This window comes from Lethenteron reissneri, chromosome 53 (genome assembly GCF_015708825.2).
Source record: "Lethenteron reissneri isolate LAM-NWPU_2019-01 chromosome 53, ASM1570882v1, whole genome shotgun sequence".
Taxonomy (NCBI): Eukaryota; Metazoa; Chordata; class Hyperoartia; order Petromyzontiformes; family Petromyzontidae; genus Lethenteron; species Lethenteron reissneri.
In genome coordinates, this window is record NC_083831.1 from 5,229,921 (window position 1) to 5,256,197 (window position 26,277).

General features: G+C 56.9%; 2 protein-coding genes across 3 annotated transcripts in view; both read right to left on the minus strand.

The window, feature by feature from the left end:
- Positions 1-156: 156 nt before the first annotated feature.
- Positions 157-25,175, minus strand: LOC133356358 (vascular endothelial growth factor A-like). Of its 2 annotated transcripts, none has more exons than XM_061573836.1 (5): positions 24,702-25,175; positions 3,546-5,270; positions 1,885-1,927; positions 820-1,016; positions 157-237 (listed from the first exon to the last, which is right to left on the minus strand). In XM_061573836.1, the coding sequence occupies exons 2-5, from the start codon at positions 3,633-3,635 to the stop codon at positions 157-159; spliced, it is 411 nt and encodes a 136-aa protein (XP_061429820.1). In that variant the 5' UTR covers positions 3,636-5,270; positions 24,702-25,175. The 2 variants fall into 2 exon arrangements, with proteins under 2 accessions (XP_061429820.1, XP_061429821.1); XM_061573837.1 differs by lacking the exon at positions 24,702-25,175 and adding an exon at positions 5,922-6,512.
- The window catches only part of LOC133356203 (CLK4-associating serine/arginine rich protein-like), a 48,527-nt gene continuing 29,664 nt past the window's right edge, over positions 7,415-26,277 (minus strand). Inside the window, 2 exon segments of the mRNA XM_061573580.1 lie at positions 7,415-7,456; positions 8,115-8,204. Coding sequence (XP_061429564.1) covers positions 7,415-7,456; positions 8,115-8,204 — 132 coding nt within the window.

Genomic DNA, 26,277 nt, shown 5'->3' on the forward strand with positions numbered 1-26,277 from the left:
TTACGTGGTGTGGGTAGTAACGTGGTGGGGGCAGTCACGTAGTGGGGGTAGTCACGTGATGGAGGTGGTCACTTGGTGGGGGCGGTCACGTGATGGGGGCGGTCACGTGGTGGGGGCGGTCACGTGATGGGGGCGGCAGTCACGTGATGGGGGTGGTCACCTGCACTCGCACTCGCTGTGCTGCGTGAACGGGAGCTCCTGGAAGCCCCCCCCGTGAGACGGTCTGTTCTTGTACACCTGGGGGAGGGGGGAGGGGGTGAGACGTGAGCCCCCACCCCTGTATGGTGACCCTGGTGCTGGTGGTGTGTGGGCCCCAACTGTATGGTGATGATGGTGGTGTGCGTGGTGTGTGGGCCTCACCTGTATGGTGATGGTGGTAGTGTGCGTGGTGTGTGGGCCTCACCTGTATGGTGATGATGGTGGTGTGCGTGGTGTGTGGGCCTCACCTGTATGGTGATGGTGGTAGTGTGCGTGGTGTGTGGGCCCCACCTGTATGGTGATTGTGGTGGTGTGCGTGGTGTGTGGGCCCCACCGGTATGGTGATTGTGGTGGTGTGCGTGGGCCCCACCTGTATGGTGATTGTGGTGGTGTGCGTGGTGTGTGGACCCCACCTGTATGGTGATGGTGGTGGTGTGCGTGGTGTGTGGGCCTCACCTGTATGGTGATGGTGGTGGTGTGCGTGGTGTGTGGGCCCCACCTGTATGGTGATTGTGGTGGTGTGCGTGGTGTGTGGACCCCACCTGTATGGTGATGGTGGTGGTGTGCGTGGGCCTCACCTGTATGGTGATGATGGTGGTGTGCGTGGTGTGTGGGCCTCACCTGTATGGTGATGGTGGTGGTGTGCGTGGGCACGCACTCGCTGCCCTCGTCGTTGCAGCAGCCCGAGCAGCGCAGCAGCGGCACGCAGGCGGGCCGGAAGAAGTGGGCCACCTCGTCGGGGAACTCGCGTGACACCGGCACCATCGTCTCCATGGGGCGGCAGTAGCTGCGCTGCATCACCTCCTCGAAGCGCACCACTGCCCGCAGAGGGGAGGGGTGGGCGACTGGGGTGTGACGGCGCTCGCTCACCCAGCCACTCGCCTAGCCACTCGCCCAGTCACTCATCCAATCACCCAGTTACTCACCTGGTCACTCACTCACCTGGTCACTCACTCACCCAGTCACTCACCCAGTCACTCACCTGGTCACTCACTCAGTCACTCACCCAGTCACTCACCCGGTCACTCACTCACCCAGTCACTCACCTGGTCACTCACTCACCCAGTCACTCACCTGGTCACTCACCTGGTCACTCACCTGGTCACTCACCTGGTCACTCACTTGGTCACTCACCTGGTCACTCACCTGGTCACTCACCTGGTCACTCACCTGGTCACTCACTTGGTCACTCACCTGGTCACTCACTCACCCGGTCACTCACCTGGTCACTCACCCAGTCACTCACCTGGTCACTCACCCAATCACTCACCCAGTCACTCACCTGGTCACTCAGTCACTCACCCAGTCACTCACCTGGTCACTCACTCACTCATCAACTCACCCAGTCACTCACCCAGTCACTCACCCAGTCACTCACCTGGTCACTCACCTGGTCACTCACTCATCAACTCACTCAGTCACTCACCCAGTCACTCACCTGGTCACTCACTCATCAACTCACCCGGTCACTCACCTGTCCACTTTCTAACTCGCTCACGCAGCACCGACAGGCGACCCCAGGCCACATTTTTATGGCAGGGCCAGGGTGAGAGCAGGGGCGGGGCCAGGGGTGGGGGCGGGGCCAGGGGTGGGGGCGGGGCCAGGGTTGGGGGCGGGGCCAGGGTTGGGGGCGGGGCCAGGGGTGGGGGCGGGGCCTGCATGGCAGCTCTGGGCGGTGGCTCGTACCTTCACTTGAGGTCATGTAGGGACCGTTCAGAACGCTCAGCGCCTGAAAGAGAATGACCCACAACAACACAACAACCACCACAATGCCAACCGCAACAATAACAGGCGATAGGGGGGTGTGGGTGAGTGGGTGGAGGGGTTGGGGGGGCAATGGGGGTGTGTGTGTTGGTGTGTATAGGTGTGTGTGTGTCAGTGTGTGCGTGTGTTAGTCCGGCAAAACAACCCCCTACCTCCTCGCGGTGCCAGATGGGCAACACTGTCGTGGACAGTGCTGTGGGGGGAGGACCAATGCCCATTGGCCCTCTCCCCTTATGGCGTCTGCGACCACCACAGTGGCTAAACAGGGGCTCTGGACGGGTGCGAGGGGCTGGTAACCCCTCCACCCGGGTGCGATCAAGGAATGGCTCCCTATTGGTCAACCACGTTACGTATGCCGATGATTTGGTAATAGCTGCTCATTCAGAAGAGTAGTTGGAGACGCTGCTGCTGAGACTGGAGCGTGCCACTAAGAGGTGGGGCCTTACCGTCAGCCCCACCAAAACTAAGCACCTGCCTGGGTATTTTGCACCATCGGACACTCCACCCCCACAACTCCCAATTGGTGATGGGGCAGTAGTGGAGAGAGTGGAGAGTTTCCCATACCTGGGCAGTGTGCTTATGACCGGCTCCAGTTTAACAGCAGAGGTCTCACTCCGAATCAGTCGAGCGGCAATATCTTTTCATCGGTTGCGTAACGCTGTGTGGAAGCTACATGATCTGTCGCTCCGCACGAAGCTTCAGGTCTTCTCGGCCAGTCATTCCCTCCCTTCTCTACGCTTGCGAAACGTGGACCCCCCTAATGGAGCATCTTCGCCGGTTGGAAACATTTAGGCTGGCCTGCCTATGATTCATCCTGGGTTTAACCAGGCTGGATTGTGTGAGGAGCTCACAAATCCTTGAAAGATCTGGGCAAAGTCCCATCGGTGAGCTCCTCCGGCAGGCAAGGCTGCGTTGGCTGGGTCATGCAGCCCGCATGCCCAGCCACCGCATTCCTAAACAGCTTTTGTTCGGCCGGATCGAGGGGGCTAAACGGGCGCGGCACGGGCTAGAGAAGAGATGGAGTGATGTGGTACAGGAGGACGTAGAGCTGAGTGGACTTGCCGATGACTGGTACCAGCGGTGTCAAGATCGGCCTCAGTGGAGGAGGCTCGTGAAGGACGCTACTGGGCAGTTGGAGGCAGTCGCCCTCCAACAACAACGGAGGGCGGAGGAGCGACGCTCACAACAACGAGCGGAGCGCCGGGTGGCTAAAGCACAGCAAGTTGGCACAGTAGGAGGCACAGGTGGTGCATGAGCCAGTCATCTGGGTCAGTCGACCCGTGGCACCTTGGTCTGCCCCGTGACCTCCTGCCAGCAGGCGTTCGACACCTCACGTGGCCTCAAGGTGCACATGGCCTGTCACAAGAGTCGTGGTGACGTCACCGCCACTTAGTGGCGAATGGCGGTTGTTGTTGTGTGCTAGTGTGTGTGTCTGTGTGTGCTAGTGTGTGTGTGTCAGTGTGTCAGTGTGTGCGTGTACGTCAGGTGCGTCGTGGTTGAGCGCTTTGTCTTTGGGTGGATGTGTGTGGGGGGGGGGGGGGCTGTGGGGGGGGGACGCGGGGGGTGAGGGGGGGGGGGCGCACCTGGCAGGTGACGAGGTGGAGCAGGAGGTGCAGGAGGTGCAGGAGGAGGAGGAGCCACGCGGTGGCCGAGGCGGTCGGCAGGGATCGCATGGTCGCGGCGCGGGCCCAGGTGAGCGCGCGTGTGTGTGAGTGACTGTGTGTCAGTGTGTGTGAGTGACTGTGTGTCAGTGTGTGTGAGTGACTGTGTGTCAGTGTGTGTGAGTGACTGTGTGTGTGAGTGACTGTGTGTGTGAGTGACTGTGTGTCAGTGTGTGTGAGTGACTGTGTGTCAGTGTGTGTGAGTGACTGTGTGTCAGTGTGTGTGAGTGACTGTGTGTGTGTCAGTGTGTGTGAGTGACTGTGTGTCAGTGTGTGTGAGTGACTGTGTGTCAGTGTGTGTGAGTGACTGTGTGTCAGTGTGTGTGAGTGACTGTGTGTGTGAGTGACTGTGTGTCTGTGTGTGTGAGTGACTGTGTGTGAGTGTGTGTGAGTGACTGTGTGTCAGTATGTGTGAGTGACTGTGTGTCAGTGTGTGAGTGACTGTGTGTGTATCAGTGTGTGTGAGTGACTGTGTGTCAGTGTGTGTGAGTGACTGTGTGTCAGTGTGTGTGAGTGACTGTGTGTCAGTGTGTGTGAGTGACTGTGTGTGTGAGTGACTGTGTGTGTGAGTGACTGTGTGTCAGTGTGTGTGAGTGACTGTGTGTCAGTGTGTGTGAGTGACTGTGTGTCAGTGTGTGTGAGTGACTGTGTGTGTGTCAGTGTGTGTGAGTGACTGTGTGTCAGTGTGTGTGAGTGACTGTGTGTCAGTGTGTGTGAGTGACTGTGTGTCAGTGTGTGTGAGTGACTGTGTGTGTGAGTGACTGTGTGTCTGTGTGTGTGAGTGACTGTGTGTGAGTGTGTGTGAGTGACTGTGTGTCAGTATGTGTGAGTGACTGTGTGTCAGTGTGTGAGTGACTGTGTGTGTATCAGTGTGTGTGAGTGACTGTGTGTCAGTGTGTGTGAGTGACTGTGTGTCAGTGTGTGTGAGTGACTGTGTGTCAGTGTGTGTGAGTGACTGTGTGTCAGTGTGTGTGAGTGACTGTGTGTGTGAGTGACTGTGTGTCTGTGTGTGTGAGTGACTGTGTGTGAGTGTGTGTGTGTGACTGTGTGTCAGTGTGTGTGAGTGACTGTGTGTCAGTATGTGTGAGTGACTGTGTGTCAGTGTGTGTGAGTGACTGTGTGTGTATCAGTGTGTGTGAGTGACTGTGTGTCAGTGTGTGTGAGTGACTGTGTGTCTGTGTGTGTGAGTGACTGTGTGTCAGTGTGTGTGAGTGACTGTGTGTGTGAGTGTGTGTGTGAGTGACTGTGTGTCTGTGTGTGTGAGTGACTGTGTGTCAGTGTGTGTGAGTGACTGTGTGTCAGTGTGTGTGAGTGACTGTGTGTGTGAGTGACTGTGTGTGTGTCAGTGTGTGTGACTATGTGTCAGTGTGTGTGAGTGACTGTGCGTCAGTGTGTGTGAGTGACTGTGTGTCAGTGTGTGTGGGTGACTGTGTGTGTCAGTGTGTGTCAGTATGTGTGAGTGTACGAGTGTGTGAGTGAGTGAGTGTGTAAGTGTGTAAGTGTGTGAGTGAGTGAGTGTGTGAGTGTGTGAGTGTGTCACTGTGTGAGTGTGTGAGTGTGTCAGTGTGTGAGTGCGTGAGTGACTGTGTGTGTGATGATGCTCAGGCGCGCAGGGCTTCACCTGCAGAGACCGCCTCGACCAAGCACCTGGGAAGGACGACGACGACGAGTCAGTTGACGAGTCAGTCGACAAGTCAGTCGACAAGTCAGTCGACGAGTCAGTCGACGAGTCAGTCGACGAGTCAGTCGCCCATCACCCCGGGCCTGGACCCGACCATGCGGCAAGCGGCCAGCCTTGGCGCGTGGAGCAAACAACAACTCCTGAAGAACTGCACTGGGGTCGTCTCATTGTCTTGCCTGAGGTCACTACGTGGCCGACAAAGACAAAGATCCCCCGCGTAGCCTTTAACAGATTGCTGGGGCAAGTGCTGTTTAGCGAGCGCCTATGAAGGTCAGGTGGCCATCACCATGCCCGGCCGCCTTTGTCTCCCCGGTGCTGATTGTTTGTACACCGCAGCAGGGACGCATTTAAGGCCGAGTCGACCTAGAGGGAGGCCCAGGAGCGGTTCGAATATTCGCGCGCTGTTATAGTGCAGGGCGCTAACCACTGCGTCACCGCTCCCCATAAACTGACGCGCGCGCTCGGGACCACGTGGTCCGATCCACGCGAGAGGCTCTCACCGCTCCTGCCTCAAGGTGAGGGGGGTGGGGGAATGGGGGGTGGGCCCATGTCACGTGCCCCCCCCCCCCCCCGGTAAGTACTGACGCGCGCACACCGAGACACGCACGCGGACGTACGGCACACGAGGGGAGTCGTGTAGGCAGCTCCACTCCCGGCCGCCTTTGTCTCCCCAGTGGCGATGTTTACACGCACGGCACCCGGTACTCATTGGAGGCCAAGTCGTCCGAGTAAAGGCCCAGGACCGGTCCAGATTCAGTTCATGTATCAGGTGTAGCCCTGTCAGCCGTTCGGCTCTTGACTCGGGTGCAACCGCAATCATCGTCGTGGTCGGTGTCCGCGAGCGGGAACCGGGAACGGAGCCCTGCGGCTCTGCGGGTTTCGTGGCGCGGCGTCTCGCCACCGCTCCCGCTGCGGTGACGCGCTGTGTGAGAGGCACGCACGCGCACGCACGCGCACGCACGTACACGCGCCTCTCACTCCGCGTCACCGCAGCTCGCGACCTTGGGCCCCGCGTCTGCAATGAACTCGGGCCCAGCGCGCGTGTGCTTGTGTGTCTGTGTGTGAGTGCCAGTGTGTGTGAGTGTGTGTGCCAGTGTGTGTTTGTGTGCGAGTGTTTTTGTGTGTGTGTGTGCGAGTGTGTGTGTGTGTTTGTGTGCGAGTGTGTTTGTGTGTGTTTGTGTGCGAGTGTGTGTGTGCGCGTGTTTGTGCGTGTGTTTGTGTGTGCGAATGTGTGTGCGTGTGTTTGTGTGCCAGTGTGTGTGTGAGCGTGTGTGCGTGTGGGTGGAGTGGTGACAGTGGTGAGTGAACTGCGCTTTGAACCCGGCGACCCGGGGGTTCCATTCCCACTCACGGTCGACGCCAGTGACGATTATCTGAACCCGTCCTGGGCCTCCCCCAGGTCGACTCAGCCTCAAATGATTACCGGGTGCGGTGTGTAAACATCGCCACTGGAGAGACAAAGGCGGTCGTGTGTCGTGCCGGCACTTGCCCCAACAGTCTGTTGAGGCTATATGGGGGAACTTAGTATTGCGTCTACATTTGACAGTGCATGTTGTCGTGCGTCTCGGCTGACGTTCATGGCGATTATCTGAACAGGTTATGGGACGACTCTAAGTTAGCTCAGCCTTAAGTGAGTACGTGGAGCCAGCCGTGTGTAAACATCATCACGCAGCGTATGCCCCCCACAGCAAATGAACATCAGTGGAGGGATAAACGTCAGGGCAGAAGAGTCAGATGGTTTCGATGACCTGTCCATGGCTGAAGTGGCCCCTCAGGATAGAGGCATCTTATTGGGTGATTTAAACACCCGAGTGGGTCACCTGGAAGGGAGGGATTTGAAGACATGGGCCAGGTCGGCTCAATAGCAATGGTAGGAGGCTGCTTGTAATTACCAACACGCTGTTCCGGTACCGGCACATCCACACAACATCACGGATACACGCCGGGTCCAAGCAAGAACATCTGCTGGACTACAGAGTGATGGAACACAAGATGCCAGTCCATGTATTTTTAACCAGGACCTCCCATGGAGCTGATCTGCCAAATGACCATCAGCTTGTCATCTGTAAGACGCGCCTGCCATTCTTCCACTGCGGTGATGGGTGTCCATCTAGGACACCATTCCATCCCACACTCGCCTGGTCTCGGCTCGCTGTCGGACGTTGCAAGAGAGAATTTCCTCATCGCTTACAGCTGGGGTTGGCATCGCCCCCCCTCCTCCTCCTCCTTATTGCGAGGGGAAATGGGCGAGGTTCAGGACTGTGGCTCACGAAGCTGCTATGGCTGCGTTAGGTGCGCGGTCCAGACCTCCCCAGAGGCAATGGCTGACGGAGGAGGCGGCGTTTTGTCTGTTAGAATCCGGCAGGCCCTCTCGCTTCGTCTACAGCATCTCACACCTGAGAACGAGGAGGCTAACCGCAGCCTCCCCGCGGCGGTTCCGAGAGCCGTGCGGTGCTGGAATGATGAGTCATGGTCACGGGTTGCTGAGGAGATGGAAACTGCCTCAGCAGTGATCACAAATCACTGTTTAACTCGATCAAAAAAGTCACTTGCAGCGCCGCGCGTCAGTATGTACCGCACGTAAACAACCGTGCATGCTGATAGGAGGTGCTGTTACCATCCTTACGGGAAAGAGTGGTAATCCGATTTCTGACCCAGGGAATTTGTTTAGAGATTTCTGTGAGATATTGGGGTAGGGGAAGTCCCTCGGCTTCACAAACATCATGGGGCGACGTCGGATTGACCCTGCTGGGGCTGCCGTGCCTCAACGGTTGCAGGATATCGGTACCCCCTGTGAGTGTCTGGCTCACGTGACATTTGTTAGGGAAGGGTGATCCAGAGTCTGAGACCAGCATCAGCGCCGGCCAGCGAGGAAGGTCGGTGATGTAGTGGAGGCTGCCCTGTGGGACACCCTTACAGCCGACGGACCACAGGACGGGTTCCGCGGGACTGGAAGGACGCCCCGGTGGTTGCACAGATTGCAACGATTGCCGGGGAATCTCCATCGACAGAGTTGAGTCTGGGAGATGGTCCTCACGAGGAACACTCAGCAGCGTTGTGCCGGGTAGGGGAGGGAGGCTCGCTGTCGCCCAATGTGCTCTCAGATCTGCGTGCTCCTGCACTCAAGCGATGGCTCTCTGTTGGTTAGCGATGCGATGTCTGCTGACGATCTGGTGATCGCTGCTCACTCTGAGAAGGATGTGGAGACTGCGGTTGAACCTGGAGAGTGCCACGTGGAGGTGCGGCCTCTCCATCAGCACCTGCCTGGGTATTTCACATCAAATGCTCCACCCCCTCCACTCTCTGTAAGTGATGGGGCAGTTGTGGAGAGACCGGAGGAGTTCCCATACCTGGGCAGTATGCTCATGACCAGCTCCAGTTTGGTGACAGAGGTTTCACTTTCAATCAGTCGAGCGGCATTATCTTTTCATCGGCTGTGTAACGTTGCTGTATGGAAGCTGCCTCGCTCTGTCGTTCCACACGAAGCTCCGGGTCTTCTCTGTCGTTGTGAAACGTGGACCCCCCGAATTGACCATCTGCACCAGCTTGAATCATTCAGGGTGGCCTGCCTACGATCCATCCTGGGTTTAACCAGACTTCATTTTGTGCGGAGCTCAGAGACCCTTGCAAGATCTGGACAAAGTCCCATCGGTGAGCTCCTCCGCCGGGCAAAGCTGCGTTGGCTGGGTCATGTAGCCCGCATGCCCAGCCACCGCATGCCTAAACAGCTTTTGTTCGGCCGGATCGAGGGGGCTAAATGGGCGCGGCACGGGCTAGAGAAGAGATGGAGTGATGTGGTACAGGAGGACGTGAAGCTGAGTGGACTTGCTGATGACTGGTACCAGCGGTGTCAAGATCGGCCTCTGTAGAGGAGGCTCGTGAAGGACGCTACTGGGCAGTTGGAGACAGTCGCCCTCCAACAACAACGGAGGGGGAAGAGCGACGCTCACAACAACGCGGAGAGCGCCGAGTGGATAAAACGCATCAAATTGGCACAGTAGGGGGCACAGGTGGTGTACATCTGCCAGTCATCTCAGTCAGTCAACCCACGGCACCTGCTGGGTCTGTCCCGTGACCTCCTGCCAGCAGCGAGCCTCTCACACTTCATGTGACGGCATCAAAGCGCACCTAGCCTGGCACAGGCGCGGTGCTGACGTCACGTAGAGGTGTATGGGGCCATCCATTGAGTAGGGACGCAGAATCTGTCACGACTTGACCCCCCCCTCCCTGGACGCACGCGGACTTTATACCCCCCCCCCCCCCCCCGAATCTTAAAGAACGGCCGATATTTAATCCACGCAGAAACGATCAAGGATTAATCATATTAACGTGTTTAGGCGAACAGAAAATTCACCGCCGGCTGCATTGAAGAATTAAGTTGCGTAACTTGGCCACTGATGTTTGCCGAGCTGCGTGATGGCTGCAGTAGTCGGGGGGGGGGGGGCACTGCGCGGGTGACGCCTCCCCCACAGCCCCCCTCAGCCCCTCACGTGTCCCGCTGGGACTTGCTGTCTCACAGCTGACCACACTCACCTGTGGCTCATTTGAAGGCCAAAGTAGACACATTATTATCGAGGCTTCACCCACCCCCCCGTTTCCTAAGCGTGCATTGTCAGTAGACCCCCCATAGGCAAGCGAACGCGTTTGGGTTAAACCCCCCTCCCCCCTCCCCCTCCATGCGTACGGACTAAATGGATGGCCCCCATGGCGGTTGTTCTTGCTGCTGTGTAGTTTGACAACACCACTCACTACACCACCACTCCTACACCACCACCACTAACACAACTACTCACTCACCACTCACTAACAACACCACCAACACCACCACTCCTACACCACTCACTCACTACACCACCACTCACTACACCACCACTCACTCACCACTCACTAACAACACCACCACTAACACCACCACTCCTACACCACTCACTCACCTCTCACTCACCACTCATTCACTACACCAGTCACTCACCACTCCTACCCAGAATACGAACTACAGTCGCAGGACAAACCCCCTCCACAACCACACAATCACAACCACCCTCCACAACCACACAACCACACAACCACAACCACACAACCACAACCACACAACCACAATCACACAACCACCCAACCACACAACGACAACCACACAACCACCCTCCACAACCACCCAACCACAACCACCCAACCACAACCACACAACCACACAACGACAACCACACAACCACCCTCCACAACCACACAACCACCCTCCACAACCACACAGCCACAACCACACAGCCACAACCACACAGCCACAACCACAAAACCACCCTGCACAACCACAACCACACAACCACCCTCCACAACCACACAGCCACAACCACACAGCCACAACCACAAAACCACCCTGCACAACCACAACCACACAACCACCCTCCACAACCACACAGCCACAACCACACAGCCACAACCACACAGCCACAACCACAAAACCACCCTGCACAACCACAACCACACAACCACCCTCCACAACCACACAGCCACAACCACACAGCCACAACCACAAAGCCACCCTGCACAACCACAACCACACAACCACCCTCCACAACCACACAGCCACAACCACACAGCCACAACCACACAGCCACAACCACAAAGCCACCCTGCACAACCACAACCACACAACCACCCTCCACAACCACACAGCCACAACCACACAGCCACAACCACAAAGCCACCCTGCACAACCACAACCACACAACCACCCTCCACAACCACACAGCCACAACCACACAGCCACAACCACAAAGCCACCCTGCACAACCACAACCACACAACCACCCTCCACAACCACACAGCCACAACCACACAGCCACAACCACACAGCCACAACCACAAAGCCACCCTGCACAACCACAACCACACAACCACCCTCCACAACCACACAGCCACAACCACACAGCCACAACCACAAAGCCACCCTGCACAACCACAACCACACAACCACCCTCCACAACCACACAGCCACAACCACACAGCCACAACCACAAAGCCACCCTGCACAACCACAACCACACAACCACCCTCCAACCACAGCCAACCACACAGCCACAACCACACAGCCACAACCACAAAGCCACCCTGCACAACCACAACCACACAACCACCCTCCACAACCACACAGCCACAACCACACAGCCACAACCACAAAGCCACCCTGCACAACCACAACCACACAACCACCCTCCACAACCACACAGCCACAACCACACAGCCACAACCACAAAGCCACCCTGCACAACCACAACCACACAACCACCCTCCACAACCACACAGCCACAACCACACAGCCACAACCACAAAGCCACCCTGCACAACCACAACCACACAACCACCCTCCACAACCACACAGCCACAACCACACAGCCACAACCACAAAACCACCCTGCACAACCACAACCACACAACCACCCTCCACAACCACACAGCCACAACCACACAGCCACAACCACAAAACCACCCTGCACAACCACAACCACACAACCACCCTCCACAACCACACAGCCACAACCACACAGCCACAACCACAAAGCCACCCTGCACAACCACAACCACACAACCACCCTCCACAACCACACAGCCACAACCACACAGCCACAACCACAAAGCCACCCTGCACAACCACAACCACACAACCACCCTCCACAACCACACAGCCACAACCACACAGCCACAACCACAAAGCCACCCTGCACAACCACAACCACACAACCACCCTCCACAACCACACAGCCACAACCACACAGCCACAACCACAAAGCCACCCTGCACAACCACAACCACACAACCACCCTCCACAACCACACAGCCACAACCACACAGCCACAACCACAAAGCCACCCTGCACAACCACAACCACACAACCACCCTCCACAACCACACAGCCACAACCACACAGCCACAACCACAAAGCCACCCTGCACAACCACAACCACACAACCACCCTCCACAACCACACAGCCACAACCACACAGCCACAACCACAAAGCCACCCTGCACAACCACAACCACACAACCACCCTCCACAACCACACAGCCACAACCACACAGCCACAACCACACAGCCACAACCACAAAGCCACCCTGCACAACCACAACCACACAACCACCCTCCACAACCACACAGCCACAACCACACAGCCACAACCACAAAGCCACCCTGCACAACCACAACCACACAACCACCCTCCACAACCACACAGCCACAACCACACAGCCACAACCACAAAGCCACCCTGCACAACCACAACCACACAACCACCCTCCACAACCACACAGCCACAACCACACAGCCACAACCACAAAGCCACCCTGCACAACCACAACCACACAACCACCCTCCACAACCACACAGCCACAACCACACAGCCACAACCACAAAGCCACCCTGCACAACCACAACCACACAACCACCCTCCACAACCACACAGCCACAACCACACAGCCACAACCACAAAGCCACCCTGCACAACCACAACCACACAACCACCCTCCACAACCACACAGCCACAACCACACAGCCACAACCACAAAGCCACCCTGCACAACCACAACCACACAACCACCCTCCACAACCACACAGCCACAACCACACAGCCACAACCACAAAGCCACCCTGCACAACCACAACCACACAACCACCCTCCACAACCACACAGCCACAACCACACAGCCACAACCACAAAGCCACCCTGCACAACCACAACCACACAACCACCCTCCACAACCACACAGCCACAACCACACAGCCACAACCACAAAGCCACCCTGCACAACCACAACCACACAACCACCCTCCACAACCACACAGCCACAACCACACAGCCACAACCACAAAGCCACCCTGCACAACCACAACCACACAACCACCCTCCACAACCACACAGCCACAACCACACAGCCACAACCACAAAGCCACCCTGCACAACCACAACCACACAACCACCCTCCACAACCACACAGCCACAACCACACAGCCACAACCACAAAGCCACCCTGCACAACCACAACCACACAACCACCCTCCACAACCACACAGCCACAACCACACAGCCACAACCACAAAGCCACCCTGCACAACCACAACCACACAACCACCCTCCACAACCACACAGCCACAACCACACAGCCACAACCACAAAGCCACCCTGCACAACCACAACCACACAACCACCCTCCACAACCACACAGCCACAACCACACAGCCACAACCACAAAGCCACCCTGCACAACCACAACCACACAACCACCCTCCACAACCACACAGCCACAACCACACAGCCACAACCACAAAGCCACCCTGCACAACCACAACCACACAACCACCCTCCACAACCACACAGCCACAACCACACAGCCACAACCACAAAGCCACCCTGCACAACCACAACCACACAACCACCCTCCACAACCACACAGCCACAACCACACAGCCACAACCACAAAGCCACCCTGCACAACCACAACCACACAACCACCCTCCACAACCACACAGCCACAACCACACAGCCACAACCACAAAACCACCCTGCACAACCACAACCACACAACCACCCTCCACAACCACACAGCCACAACCACACAGCCACAACCACAAACCACCCTGCACAACCACAACCACACAACCACCCTCCACAACCACACAGCCACAACCACACAGCCACAACCACAAAGCCACCCTGCACAACCACAACCACACAACCACCCTCCACAACCACACAGCCACAACCACACAGCCACAACCACAAAGCCACCCTGCACAACCACAACCACACAACCACCCTCCACAACCACACAGCCACAACCACACAGCCACAACCACAAAGCCACCCTGCACAACCACAACCACACAACCACCCTCCACAACCACACAGCCACAACCACACAGCCACAACGCCACCCTGCACAACCACAACCACACAACCACCCTCCACAACCACACAGCCACAACCACACAGCCACAACCACAAAGCCACCCTGCACAACCACAACCACACAACCACCCTCCACAACCACACAGCCACAACCACACAGCCACAACCACAAAGCCACCCTGCACAACCACAACCACACAACCACCCTCCACAACCACACAGCCACAACCACACAGCCACAACCACAAAGCCACCCTGCACAACCACAACCACACAACCACCCTCCACAACCACACAGCCACAACCACACAGCCACAACCACAAAGCCACCCTGCACAACCACAACCACACAACCACCCTCCACAACCACACAGCCACAACCACACAGCCACAACCACAAAGCCACCCTGCACAACCACAACCACACAACCACCCTCCACAACCACACAGCCACAACCACACAGCCACAACCACAAAACCACCCTGCACAACCACAACCACACAACCACCCTCCACAACCACACAGCCACAACCACACAGCCACAACCACAAAACCACCCTGCACAACCACAACCACACAACCACCCTCCACAACCACACAGCCACAACCACACAGCCACAACCACAAAGCCACCCTGCACAACCACAACCACACAACCACCCTCCACAACCACACAGCCACAACCACACAGCCACAACGCCACCCTGCACAACCACAACCACACAACCACCCTCCACAACCACACAGCCACAACCACACAGCCACAACCACAAAGCCACCCTGCACAACCACAACCACACAACCACCCTCCACAACCACACAGCCACAACCACACAGCCACAACCACAAAGCCACCCTGCACAACCACAACCACACAACCACCCTCCACAACCACACAGCCACAACCACACAGCCACAACCACAAAGCCACCCTGCACAACCACAACCACACAACCACCCTCCACAACCACACAGCCACAACCACACAGCCACAACCACAAAGCCACCCTGCACAACCACAACCACACAACCACCCTCCACAACCACACAGCCACAACCACACAGCCACAACCACAAAGCCACCCTGCACAACCACAACCACACAACCACCCTCCACAACCACACAGCCACAACCACACAGCCACAACCACAAAACCACCCTGCACAACCACAACCACACAACCACCCTCCACAACCACACAGCCACAACCACACAGCCACAACCACAAAACCACCCTGCACAACCACAACCACACAACCACCCTCCACAACCACACAGCCACAACCACACAGCCACAACCACAAAGCCACCCTGCACAACCGCACACTCTCTACACTCACTACACTCCCTACACTCACTACACTCACTACACTCACTACACTCTCTACACTCACTACACTCACTACACTCACTACACTCACTACACTCACTACACTCACTACACTCACTACACTCACTACACTCACTACACTCTCTACACTCCCTACACTCCCTACACTCACCACACTCACCACACTCCCTACACTCACCACACTCACCACACTCCCTACACTCACCACACTCCCTACACTCACCACACTCTCTACACTCCCTACACTCACCACACTCTCTACACTCACCACACTCACCACACTCACCACACTCTCTACACTCCCTACACTCCCTACACTCACCACACTCACCACACTCCCTACACTCACCACACTCACCACACTCCCTACACTCACCACACTCCCTACACTCACCACACTCTCTACACTCCCTACACTCACCACACTCTCTACACTCCCTACACTCACCACACTCTCTACACTCACCACACTCTCTACACTCGCCACACTCACCACACTCACCACACTCACTACACTCGCCACACTCACCACACTCACCACACTCGCCACACTCTCTACACTCACCACACTCACCACACTCACCACACTCTCTACACTCCCTACACTCACCACACTCACCACACTCCCTACACTCACCACACTCCCTACACTCACCACACTCTCTACACTCACCACACTCGCCACACTCTCTACACTCACCACACTCGCCACACTCCCTACACTCACCACACTCCCTACACTCACCACACTCTCTACACTCGCCACACTCGCCACACTCTCTACACTCACCACACTCTCTACACTCCCTACACTCACCACACTCCCTACACTCACCACACTCTCTACACTCACCACACTCCCTACACTCACTACACTCACCACACTCCCTACACTCACCACACTCACCACACTCTCTACACTCACCACACTCGCCACACTCTCTACACTCACCACACTCGCCACACTCCCTACACTCACCACACTCACCACACTCTCTACACTCGCCACACTCGCCACACTCCCTACACTCACCACACTCACCACACTCGCCACACTCACCACACTCCCTACACTCACCACACTCACCACACTCCCTACACTCACCACACTCTCTACACTCCCTACACTCACCACACTCACCACACTCACCACACTCCCTACACTCGCCACACTCACCACACTCACCACACTCACCACACTCTCTACACTCACCACACTCACCACACTCACCACACTCACCACACTCCCTACACTCCCTACACTCACCACACTCGCCACACTCGCCACACTCACCACACTCACCACACTCACCACACTCTCTACACTCACCACACTCACCACACTCACCACACTCGCCACACTCCCTACACTCCCTACACTCACCACACTCGCCACACTCGCCACACTCTCTACACTCACTACACTCACCACACTCACCACACTCACCACACTCCCTACACTCCCTACACTCACCACACTCACCACACTCGCCACACTCGCCACACTCACCACACTCACCACACTCACCACACTCGCCACACTCGCCACACTCCCTACACTCACCACACTCACCACACTCTCTACACTCGCCACACTCGCCACACTCACCACACTCACCACACTCTCTACACTCACCACACTCGCCACACTCGCCACACTCTCTACACTCACCACACTCACCACACTCTCTACACTCCCTACACTCACCACACTCGCCACACTCGCCACACTCGCCACACTCGCCACACTCGCCACACTCGCCACACTCGCCACACTCTCTACACTCCCTACACTCACCACACTCGCCACACTCGCCACACTCACCACACTCACCACACTCTCTACACTCCCTACACTCACCACACTCGCCACACTCGCCACACTCGCCACACTCACCACACTCGCCACACTCGCCACACTCTCTACACTCACCACACTCTCTACACTCCCTACACTCACCACACTCACCACACTCCCTACACTCACCACACTCACCACACTCACCACACTCCCTACACTCACCACACTCACCACACTATCCACACTCCCTACACTCCCCACACTCACCACCCTCACCACACTCTCTACACTCCCTACACTCACCACACTCACCACACTCACCACACTCCCTACACTCACCACACTCCCTACACTCACCACACTCCCTACACTCGCCACACTCCCTACACTCACCACACTACCCACCCTCACCACACTCCCTACACTCCATACACTCACCACACTCCCTACACTACCCACCCTCACCACACTCCCTACACTCACCACACTACCCACGCTCACCACACTCACCACACTACCCACCCTCACCACACTCACCACACTCTCCACACTCACCACACTCCCTACAGTCACCACACTCACTACACTACCCACCCTCACCACACTCACCACTCACTACACTCACTACACTCACTACACTCACTACACTCTCTACACTCACTACACTCACTACACTCACTACACTCACTACACTCACTACACTCACTACACTCACTACACTCACTACACTCACTACACTCACTACACTCACTACACTCACTACACTCACTACACTCACTACACTCACTACACTCACTACACTCACTACACTCACTACACTCACTACACTCACTACACTCACTACACTCACTACACTCACTACACTCACTACACTCACTACACTCACTACACTCACTACACTCACTACACTCACTACACTCACTACACTCACTACACTCACTACACTCACTACACTCACTACACTCCCTACACTCACTACACTCCCTACACTCCCCACACTCGCCACACTCACCACACTCCCTACACTCACTACACTCACCACACTCCCCACACTCGCCACACTCACCACACTCCCTACACTCACTACACTCACCACACTCCCTACACTCTCTACACTCACCACACTCCCTACACACGCCACACTCCCTACACGCACCACACTCCCTACACTCCATACACTCACCACACTCCCTACACTACCCACCCTCACCACACTCACCACACTACCCACCCTCACTATACTCACCACACTCCCTACACTCCATACACTCACCACACTCCCTACACTACCCACCCTCACTACACTCACCACACTCCCTACACTACCCACCCTCACCACACTCCCTACACTCACCACACTACCCACACTCACCACACTCACCACACTACCCACCCTCACCACACTCGCCACACTCCCTACACTCACCACACTCACCACACTCACCACACTCGCCACACTCGCCACACTCGCCACACTCGCCACACTCGCCACACTCCCTACACTCACCACACTCACCACACTCACCACACTCTCTACACTCGCCACACTCGCCACACTCACCACACTCACCACACTCTCTACACTCCCTACACTCACCACACTCACCACACTCACCACACTCGCCACACTCGCCACACTCGCCACACTCGCCACACTCCCTACACTCACCACACTCACCACACTCACCACACTCTCTACACTCGCCACACTCGCCACACTCACCACACTCACCACACTCTCTACACTCCCTACACTCGCCACACTCGCCACACTCGCCACACTCTCTACACTCACCACACTCACCACACTCTCTACACTCCCTACACTCGCCACACTCGCCACACTCGCCACACTCGCCACACTCGCCACACTCGCCACACTCGCCACACTCGCCACACTCGCCACACTCGCCACACTCGCCACACTCGCCACACTCGCCACACTCGCCACACTCTCTACACTCCCTACACTCGCCACACTCGCCACACTCGCCACACTCACCACACTCACCACACTCTCTACACTCCCTACACTCACCACACTCGCCACACTCGCCACACTCGCCACACTCGCCACACTCGCCACACTCGCCACACTCGCCACACTCTCTACACTCACCACACTCTCTACACTCCCTACACTCACCACACTCACCACACTCCCTACACTCACCACACTCACCACACTCACCACACTCCCTACACTCACCACACTCACCACACTATCCACACTCCCTACACTCCCCACACTCACCACCCTCACCACACTCTCTACACTCCCTACACTCACCACACTCACCACACTCACCACACTCACCACACTCACCACACTCACCACACTCACCACACTCCCTACACTCACCACACTCCCTACACTCACCACACTCCCTACACTCGCCACACTCCCTACACTCACCACACTACCCACCCTCACCACACTCCCTACACTCCATACACTCACCACACTCCCTACACTACCCACCCTCACCACACTCCCTACACTCACCACACTACCCACGCTCACCACACTCACCACACTACCCACCCTCACCACACTCACCACACTCTCCACACTCACCACACTCCCTACAGTCACCACACTCACTACACTACCCACCCTCACCACACTCACCACTCACCACACTCACCACACTCACTACACTCACTACACTCACTACACTCACCACACTCACCACACTCACTACACTCACCACACTCACCACACTCACCACACTCACTACACTCACTACACTCACTACACTCACTACACTCACTACACTCACTACACTCACTACACTCACTACACTCACTACACTCACTACACTCACTACACTCACTACACTCACTACACTCACTACACTCACTACACTCACCACACTCACTACACTCACTACACTCCCCACACTCACCACACTCACCACACTCACCACACTCCCTACACTCACTACACTCCCCACACTCACAACACTCCCTACACTCCCCACACTCACCACACTCCCTACACTCACTACACTCACCACACTCCCCACACTCGCCACACTCACCACACTCCCTACACTCACTACACTCACCACACTCCCTACACTCTCTACACTCACCACACTCCCTACACACGCCACACTCCCTACACGCACCACACTCCCTACACTCCATACACTCACCACACTCCCTACACTACCCACCCTCACCACACTCACCACACTACCCACCCTCACTATACTCACCACACTCCCTACACTCCATACACTCACCACACTCCCTACACTACCCACCCTCACTACACTCACCACACTCCCTACACTACCCACCCTCACCACACTCCCTACACTCACCACACTACCCACACTCACCACACTCACCACACTACCCACCCTCACCACACTCACCACACTCTCCACACTCACCACACTCCCTACAGTCACCACACTCACTACACTACCCACCCTCACCACACTCACCACTCACCACACTCACCACACTCACCACACTCACTACACTCCCTACACTCACCACACTCACCATACTCACCACACTCTCTACACTCACCACACTCCCTACACTCTCTACACTCACCACACTCCCTACACACGCCACACTCCCTACACGCACCACACTCCCTACACTCCATACACTCACCACACTCCCTACACTACCCACCCTCACCACACTCACCACACTACCCACCCTCACTATACTCACCACACTCCCTACACTCCATACACTCACCACACTCCCTACACTACCCACCCTCACTACACTCACCACACTCCCTACACTACCCACCCTCACCACACTCCCTACACTCACCACACTCATCACACTACCCACCCTCACCACACTCACCACACTCTCCACACTCACCACACTCCCTACAGTCACCACACTCACTACACTACCCACCCTCACCACACTCACCACTCACCACACTCACCACACTCACTACACTCACCACACTCCCTACACTCACCACACTCACCATACTCACCACACTCTCTACACTCACCACACTACCCACCCTCACCACACTCCCTACACTCCATACACTCACCACACTCCCTACACTACCCACCCTCACCACACTCCCTACACTCACCACACTACCCACGCTCACCACACTCACCACACTACCCACCCTCACCACACTCACCACACTCTCCACACTCACCACACTCCCTACAGTCACCACACTCACTACACTACCCACCCTCACCACACTCACCACTCACCACACTCACCACACTCACTACACTCACCACACTCTCTACACTCACCACACTCACCACACTCACTACACTCACCACACTCACTACACTCACTACACTCACTACACTCACTACACTCACTACACTCACTACACTCACTACACTCACTACACTCACTACACTCACTACACTCACTACACTCACTACACTCACTACACTCACTACACTCACTACACTCACTACACTCACTACACTCACCACACTCACTACACTCACTACACTCCCCACACTCACCACACTCACCACACTCACCACACTCCCTACACTCACTACACTCCCCACACTCACAACACTCCCTACACTCCCCACACTCACCACACTCCCTACACTCACTACACTCACCACACTCCCCACACTCGCCACACTCACCACACTCCCTACACTCACTACACTCACCACACTCCCTACACTCTCTACACTCACCACACTCCCTACACACGCCACACTCCCTACACGCACCACACTCCCTACACTCCATACACTCACCACACTCCCTACACTACCCACCCTCACCACACTCACCACACTACCCACCCTCACTATACTCACCACACTCCCTACACTCCATACACTCACCACACTCCCTACACTACCCACCCTCACTACACTCACCACACTCCCTACACTACCCACCCTCACCACACTCCCTACACTCACCACACTACCCACACTCACCACACTCACCACACTACCCACCCTCACCACACTCACCACACTCTCCACACTCACCACACTCCCTACAGTCACCACACTCACTACACTACCCACCCTCACCACACTCACCACTCACCACACTCACCACACTCACCACACTCACTACACTCCCTACACTCACCACACTCACCATACTCACCACACTCTCTACACTCACCACACTCCCTACACTCTCTACACTCACCACACTCCCTACACACGCCACACTCCCTACACGCACCACACTCCCTACACTCCATACACTCACCACACTCCCTACACTACCCACCCTCACCACACTCACCACACTACCCACCCTCACTATACTCACCACACTCCCTACACTCCATACACTCACCACACTCCCTACACTACCCACCCTCACTACACTCACCACACTCCCTACACTACCCACCCTCACCACACTCCCTACACTCACCACACTCATCACACTACCCACCCTCACCACACTCACCACACTCTCCACACTCACCACACTCCCTACAGTCACCACACTCACTACACTACCCACCCTCACCACACTCACCACTCACCACACTCACCACACTCACTACACTCACCACACTCCCTACACTCACCACACTCACCATACTCACCACACTCTCTACACTCACCACACTCACCACACTCCCTACACTTACCACACTCACCACACTCACCACACTCTCCACACTCACCACACTCACCACACTCACCACACTCACCACACTCACCGCACTCCCTACAGTCACCACACTCACTACACTACCCACCCTCACCACACTCACCACTCACCACACTCACCACACTCACTACACTCACCACACTCTCTACACTCACCACACTCACCACACTTTCTACACTTACCACACTCACCATACTCACCACACTCACTACACTCACCACACTCACCACACTCACTACACTCACCACACTCACCACACTCCCTACACTCACCACACTCCCTACACTCCCTACACTCACCACACTCACCACACTCCCTACACTCACCACACTCACCACACTCACCACACTCCCTACACTCACCACACTCACTACACTCACCACACTCACCACACTCGCCACACTCCCCACACTCACCACACTCCCCACACTCACCACACTCCCCACACTCACCACACTCCCTACACTTACCACACTCACCATACTCACCACACTCTCTACACTCACCACACTCACCACACTCCCCACACTCACCACACTCCCTACACTCACTACACTCCCCACACTCACAACACTCCCTACACTCCCCACACTCGCCACACTCACCACACTCCCTACACTCACTACACTCACCACACTCCCCACACTCGCCACACTCACCACACTCCCTACACTCACTACACTCACCACACTCCCTACACTCACCACACTCCCTACACACGCCACACTCCCTACACGCACCACACTCCCTACACTCCATACACTCACCACACTCCCTACACTACCCACCCTCACCACACTCACCACACTACCCACCCTCACTACACTCACCACACTCCCTACACTCCATACACTCACCACACTCCCTACACTACCCACCCTCACTACACTCACCACACTCCCTACACTACCCACCCTCACCACACTCCCTACACTCACCACACTACCCACACTCACCACACTCACCACACTACCCACCCTCACCACACTCACCACACTCTCCACACTCACCACACTCCCTACAGTCACCACACTCACTACACTACCCACCCTCACCACACTCACCACTCACCACACTCACCACACTCACTACACTCACCACACTCCCTACACTCACCACACTCACCATACTCACCACACTCTCTACACTCACCACACTCCCCACACTCCCCACACTCACCACACTCACCACACTCACTACACTCACCACACTCACTACACTCACCACACTCCCTACACTCACCACACTCCCTACACTCCCTACACTCACCACACTCCCTACACTCCCTACACTCACCACACTCCCCACACTCACCAGACTCACCACACTCACCACACTCCCCACCCTCACCACACTCACCACACTAACCACACTCACTACTCTCACCACACTCTCCACACTCATCACACTCTCCACACTCACCACAGTCACCACACTCACCACACTCCCTACACTACCCACCCTCACCACACTCACCACACTAACCACACTCACCACACTCTCCACACTCACCACACTCACCACACTCGCCACACTCACTACACTACCCACCCTCACCACACTCACTACACTACCCACCCTCACCACACTCACCACACTCCCTACACTAACCACACTCACCACTCTCACCACACTCACCACACTCACCACACTCACCACACAGGGGTCGTGACCCCTGCCCCCCCCCGCGTCTCTCCGCTCACCTTCATCGACCTCCGGGTGTCGCGGCCTCCTCCTCCTCGCCCCCCTCCCCCCGCCCCTTCACCCTCCCCCCGCCCCTCTCCCGCACTGGGCAGCTCGGGCAGCTCGGGCAGCCGAGCGGGAGGGCAGCGTCAGTCGGGACCCCACCGGGTCCCGCACTCCGCCTCCTCACAGCTCATCCTGATCCCCCCCCCCTTCTCCCCCCCTGCTCCCCCTCCTCCCCCTTGCTCCCTCTTGCTCCCCCTTGCTCTCTCCTGATCCCCTCTCCTGCTCCCTCCTGATCTCTGCTGATCTCTCCCGTTCCTCTTGGTGCCCTGCTCTCCTCTGCTCCCGACGACTCCTGCTTCTTACCCTGCTCCCTCGACGTCCTCCTGCCTACTCCCCCTACTCTCACTGCTCCCCCTTGCTCCCCCTTGCTCCCCCTTGCTCCCCCTTGCTCCCCCTACTCCCACTGCTTTACACCGCTGCTCCCCGCTGCTCCCCACACTGCTCCCCCTTGCTCCCCCTACTCCCGCTGCTTTACACCGCTTTACACCGCTGCTCCCCGCTGCTCCCCCTTGCTCCCCACACTGCTCCCCGCTGCTCCCCACACTGCTCCCCCTTTCTCCCCCCTACTCCCGCTGCTCTACCAGCTGCTCCCCGCTGCTCCCCCTTGCTCCCCACACTGCTCCCCCTTGCTCCCCGCTGCTGCGAGGAGTGGTCGAGGAGGAGGAACGCGTCACGTGTCCCCCCCAGGCAGCCCAAGTCCAAGTCCAGCTGGTGCCGGAGCCGCTGGGGCAGAAGCTGTCGGCCTGCCTGGCGCGTTCCCCGCTCTTTCACAGCAGCTGTAGTTGTAGCAGCAGCAGCTGTAGTAGCTGTAGCAGCTGTAGTAGCTGCAGCTGTAGTAGCAGTAGTAGCTGTGGCAGTTGTATCAGCAGCTGTAGCTGTAGCAGCAGCAGCTGTAGCAGCAGCTGTAGCTGTAGCAGCAGCAGCTGTAGCAGCAGCAGCTGTAGCAGCAGTAGCTGTAGAAGCTGTAGCTGTATCAGCTGTAACAGCAGGAGTATCTGTATCAGCTGTAGCAGCAGTAGCAGCTGTAGCAGCAGTAGAAGCAGCTGTAGGGCTAGCAGCTGTAGCTGTAGTTGTAGCAGCTGTAGGTGTAGCAGCAGCAGCTATAGCAGCTGTAGGTGCAGCAGCAGCAGCTGTAGCAGCAGCTGTAGCTGTATCAGCAGCAGCTGTAGCAGCAGCTGTAGCTGTATCAGCAGCAGCAGCCGTCTCTCCGTGTCTCCGTGTCGGCGTCTCCGCTGAGCCGAGTCGCGGTTCCCACGGGGCGGGGTCGAGTCTCTGGGTTTAATCAGCCCCTCGCGTGACGTCACCGCCAGGGGCGGGTGGGGGGGGGGGTGTTCAGGGGGGGGGGGGGTGTTCAGGGGGGAGAGGCGGGGGACGTGGTTATGGTAATGAGGGGGGCGGGGTTATTGTAATGAGGCTGAACTCGCACGTGCGCGTCTTTGATTGACACCACGAGAACGGGGCGAGGTGCGTGGGGAGCAGTGGGGGAGGGGGGGGGGCTCTAACGATACTCGCTCACCCAGGCACTCACCC

Coding starts and splice junctions, on each gene's coding strand:
- LOC133356358 (XM_061573836.1), bottom strand. CDS start 3,635: ATGCGATCCCTGCCGACCGCCTCGGCCACCGCGTGGCTCCTCCTCCTC. Junction 1,928..3,545: donor TCCACCTCGTCACCTGCCAG/GTGCGCCCCCCC, acceptor ATTCTCTTTCAG/GCGCTGAGCGTTCTGAACGG. Junction 238..819: donor CCACCACCATCACCATACAG/GTGAGGCCCACA, acceptor CCCCTCCCCCAG/GTGTACAAGAACAGACCGTC.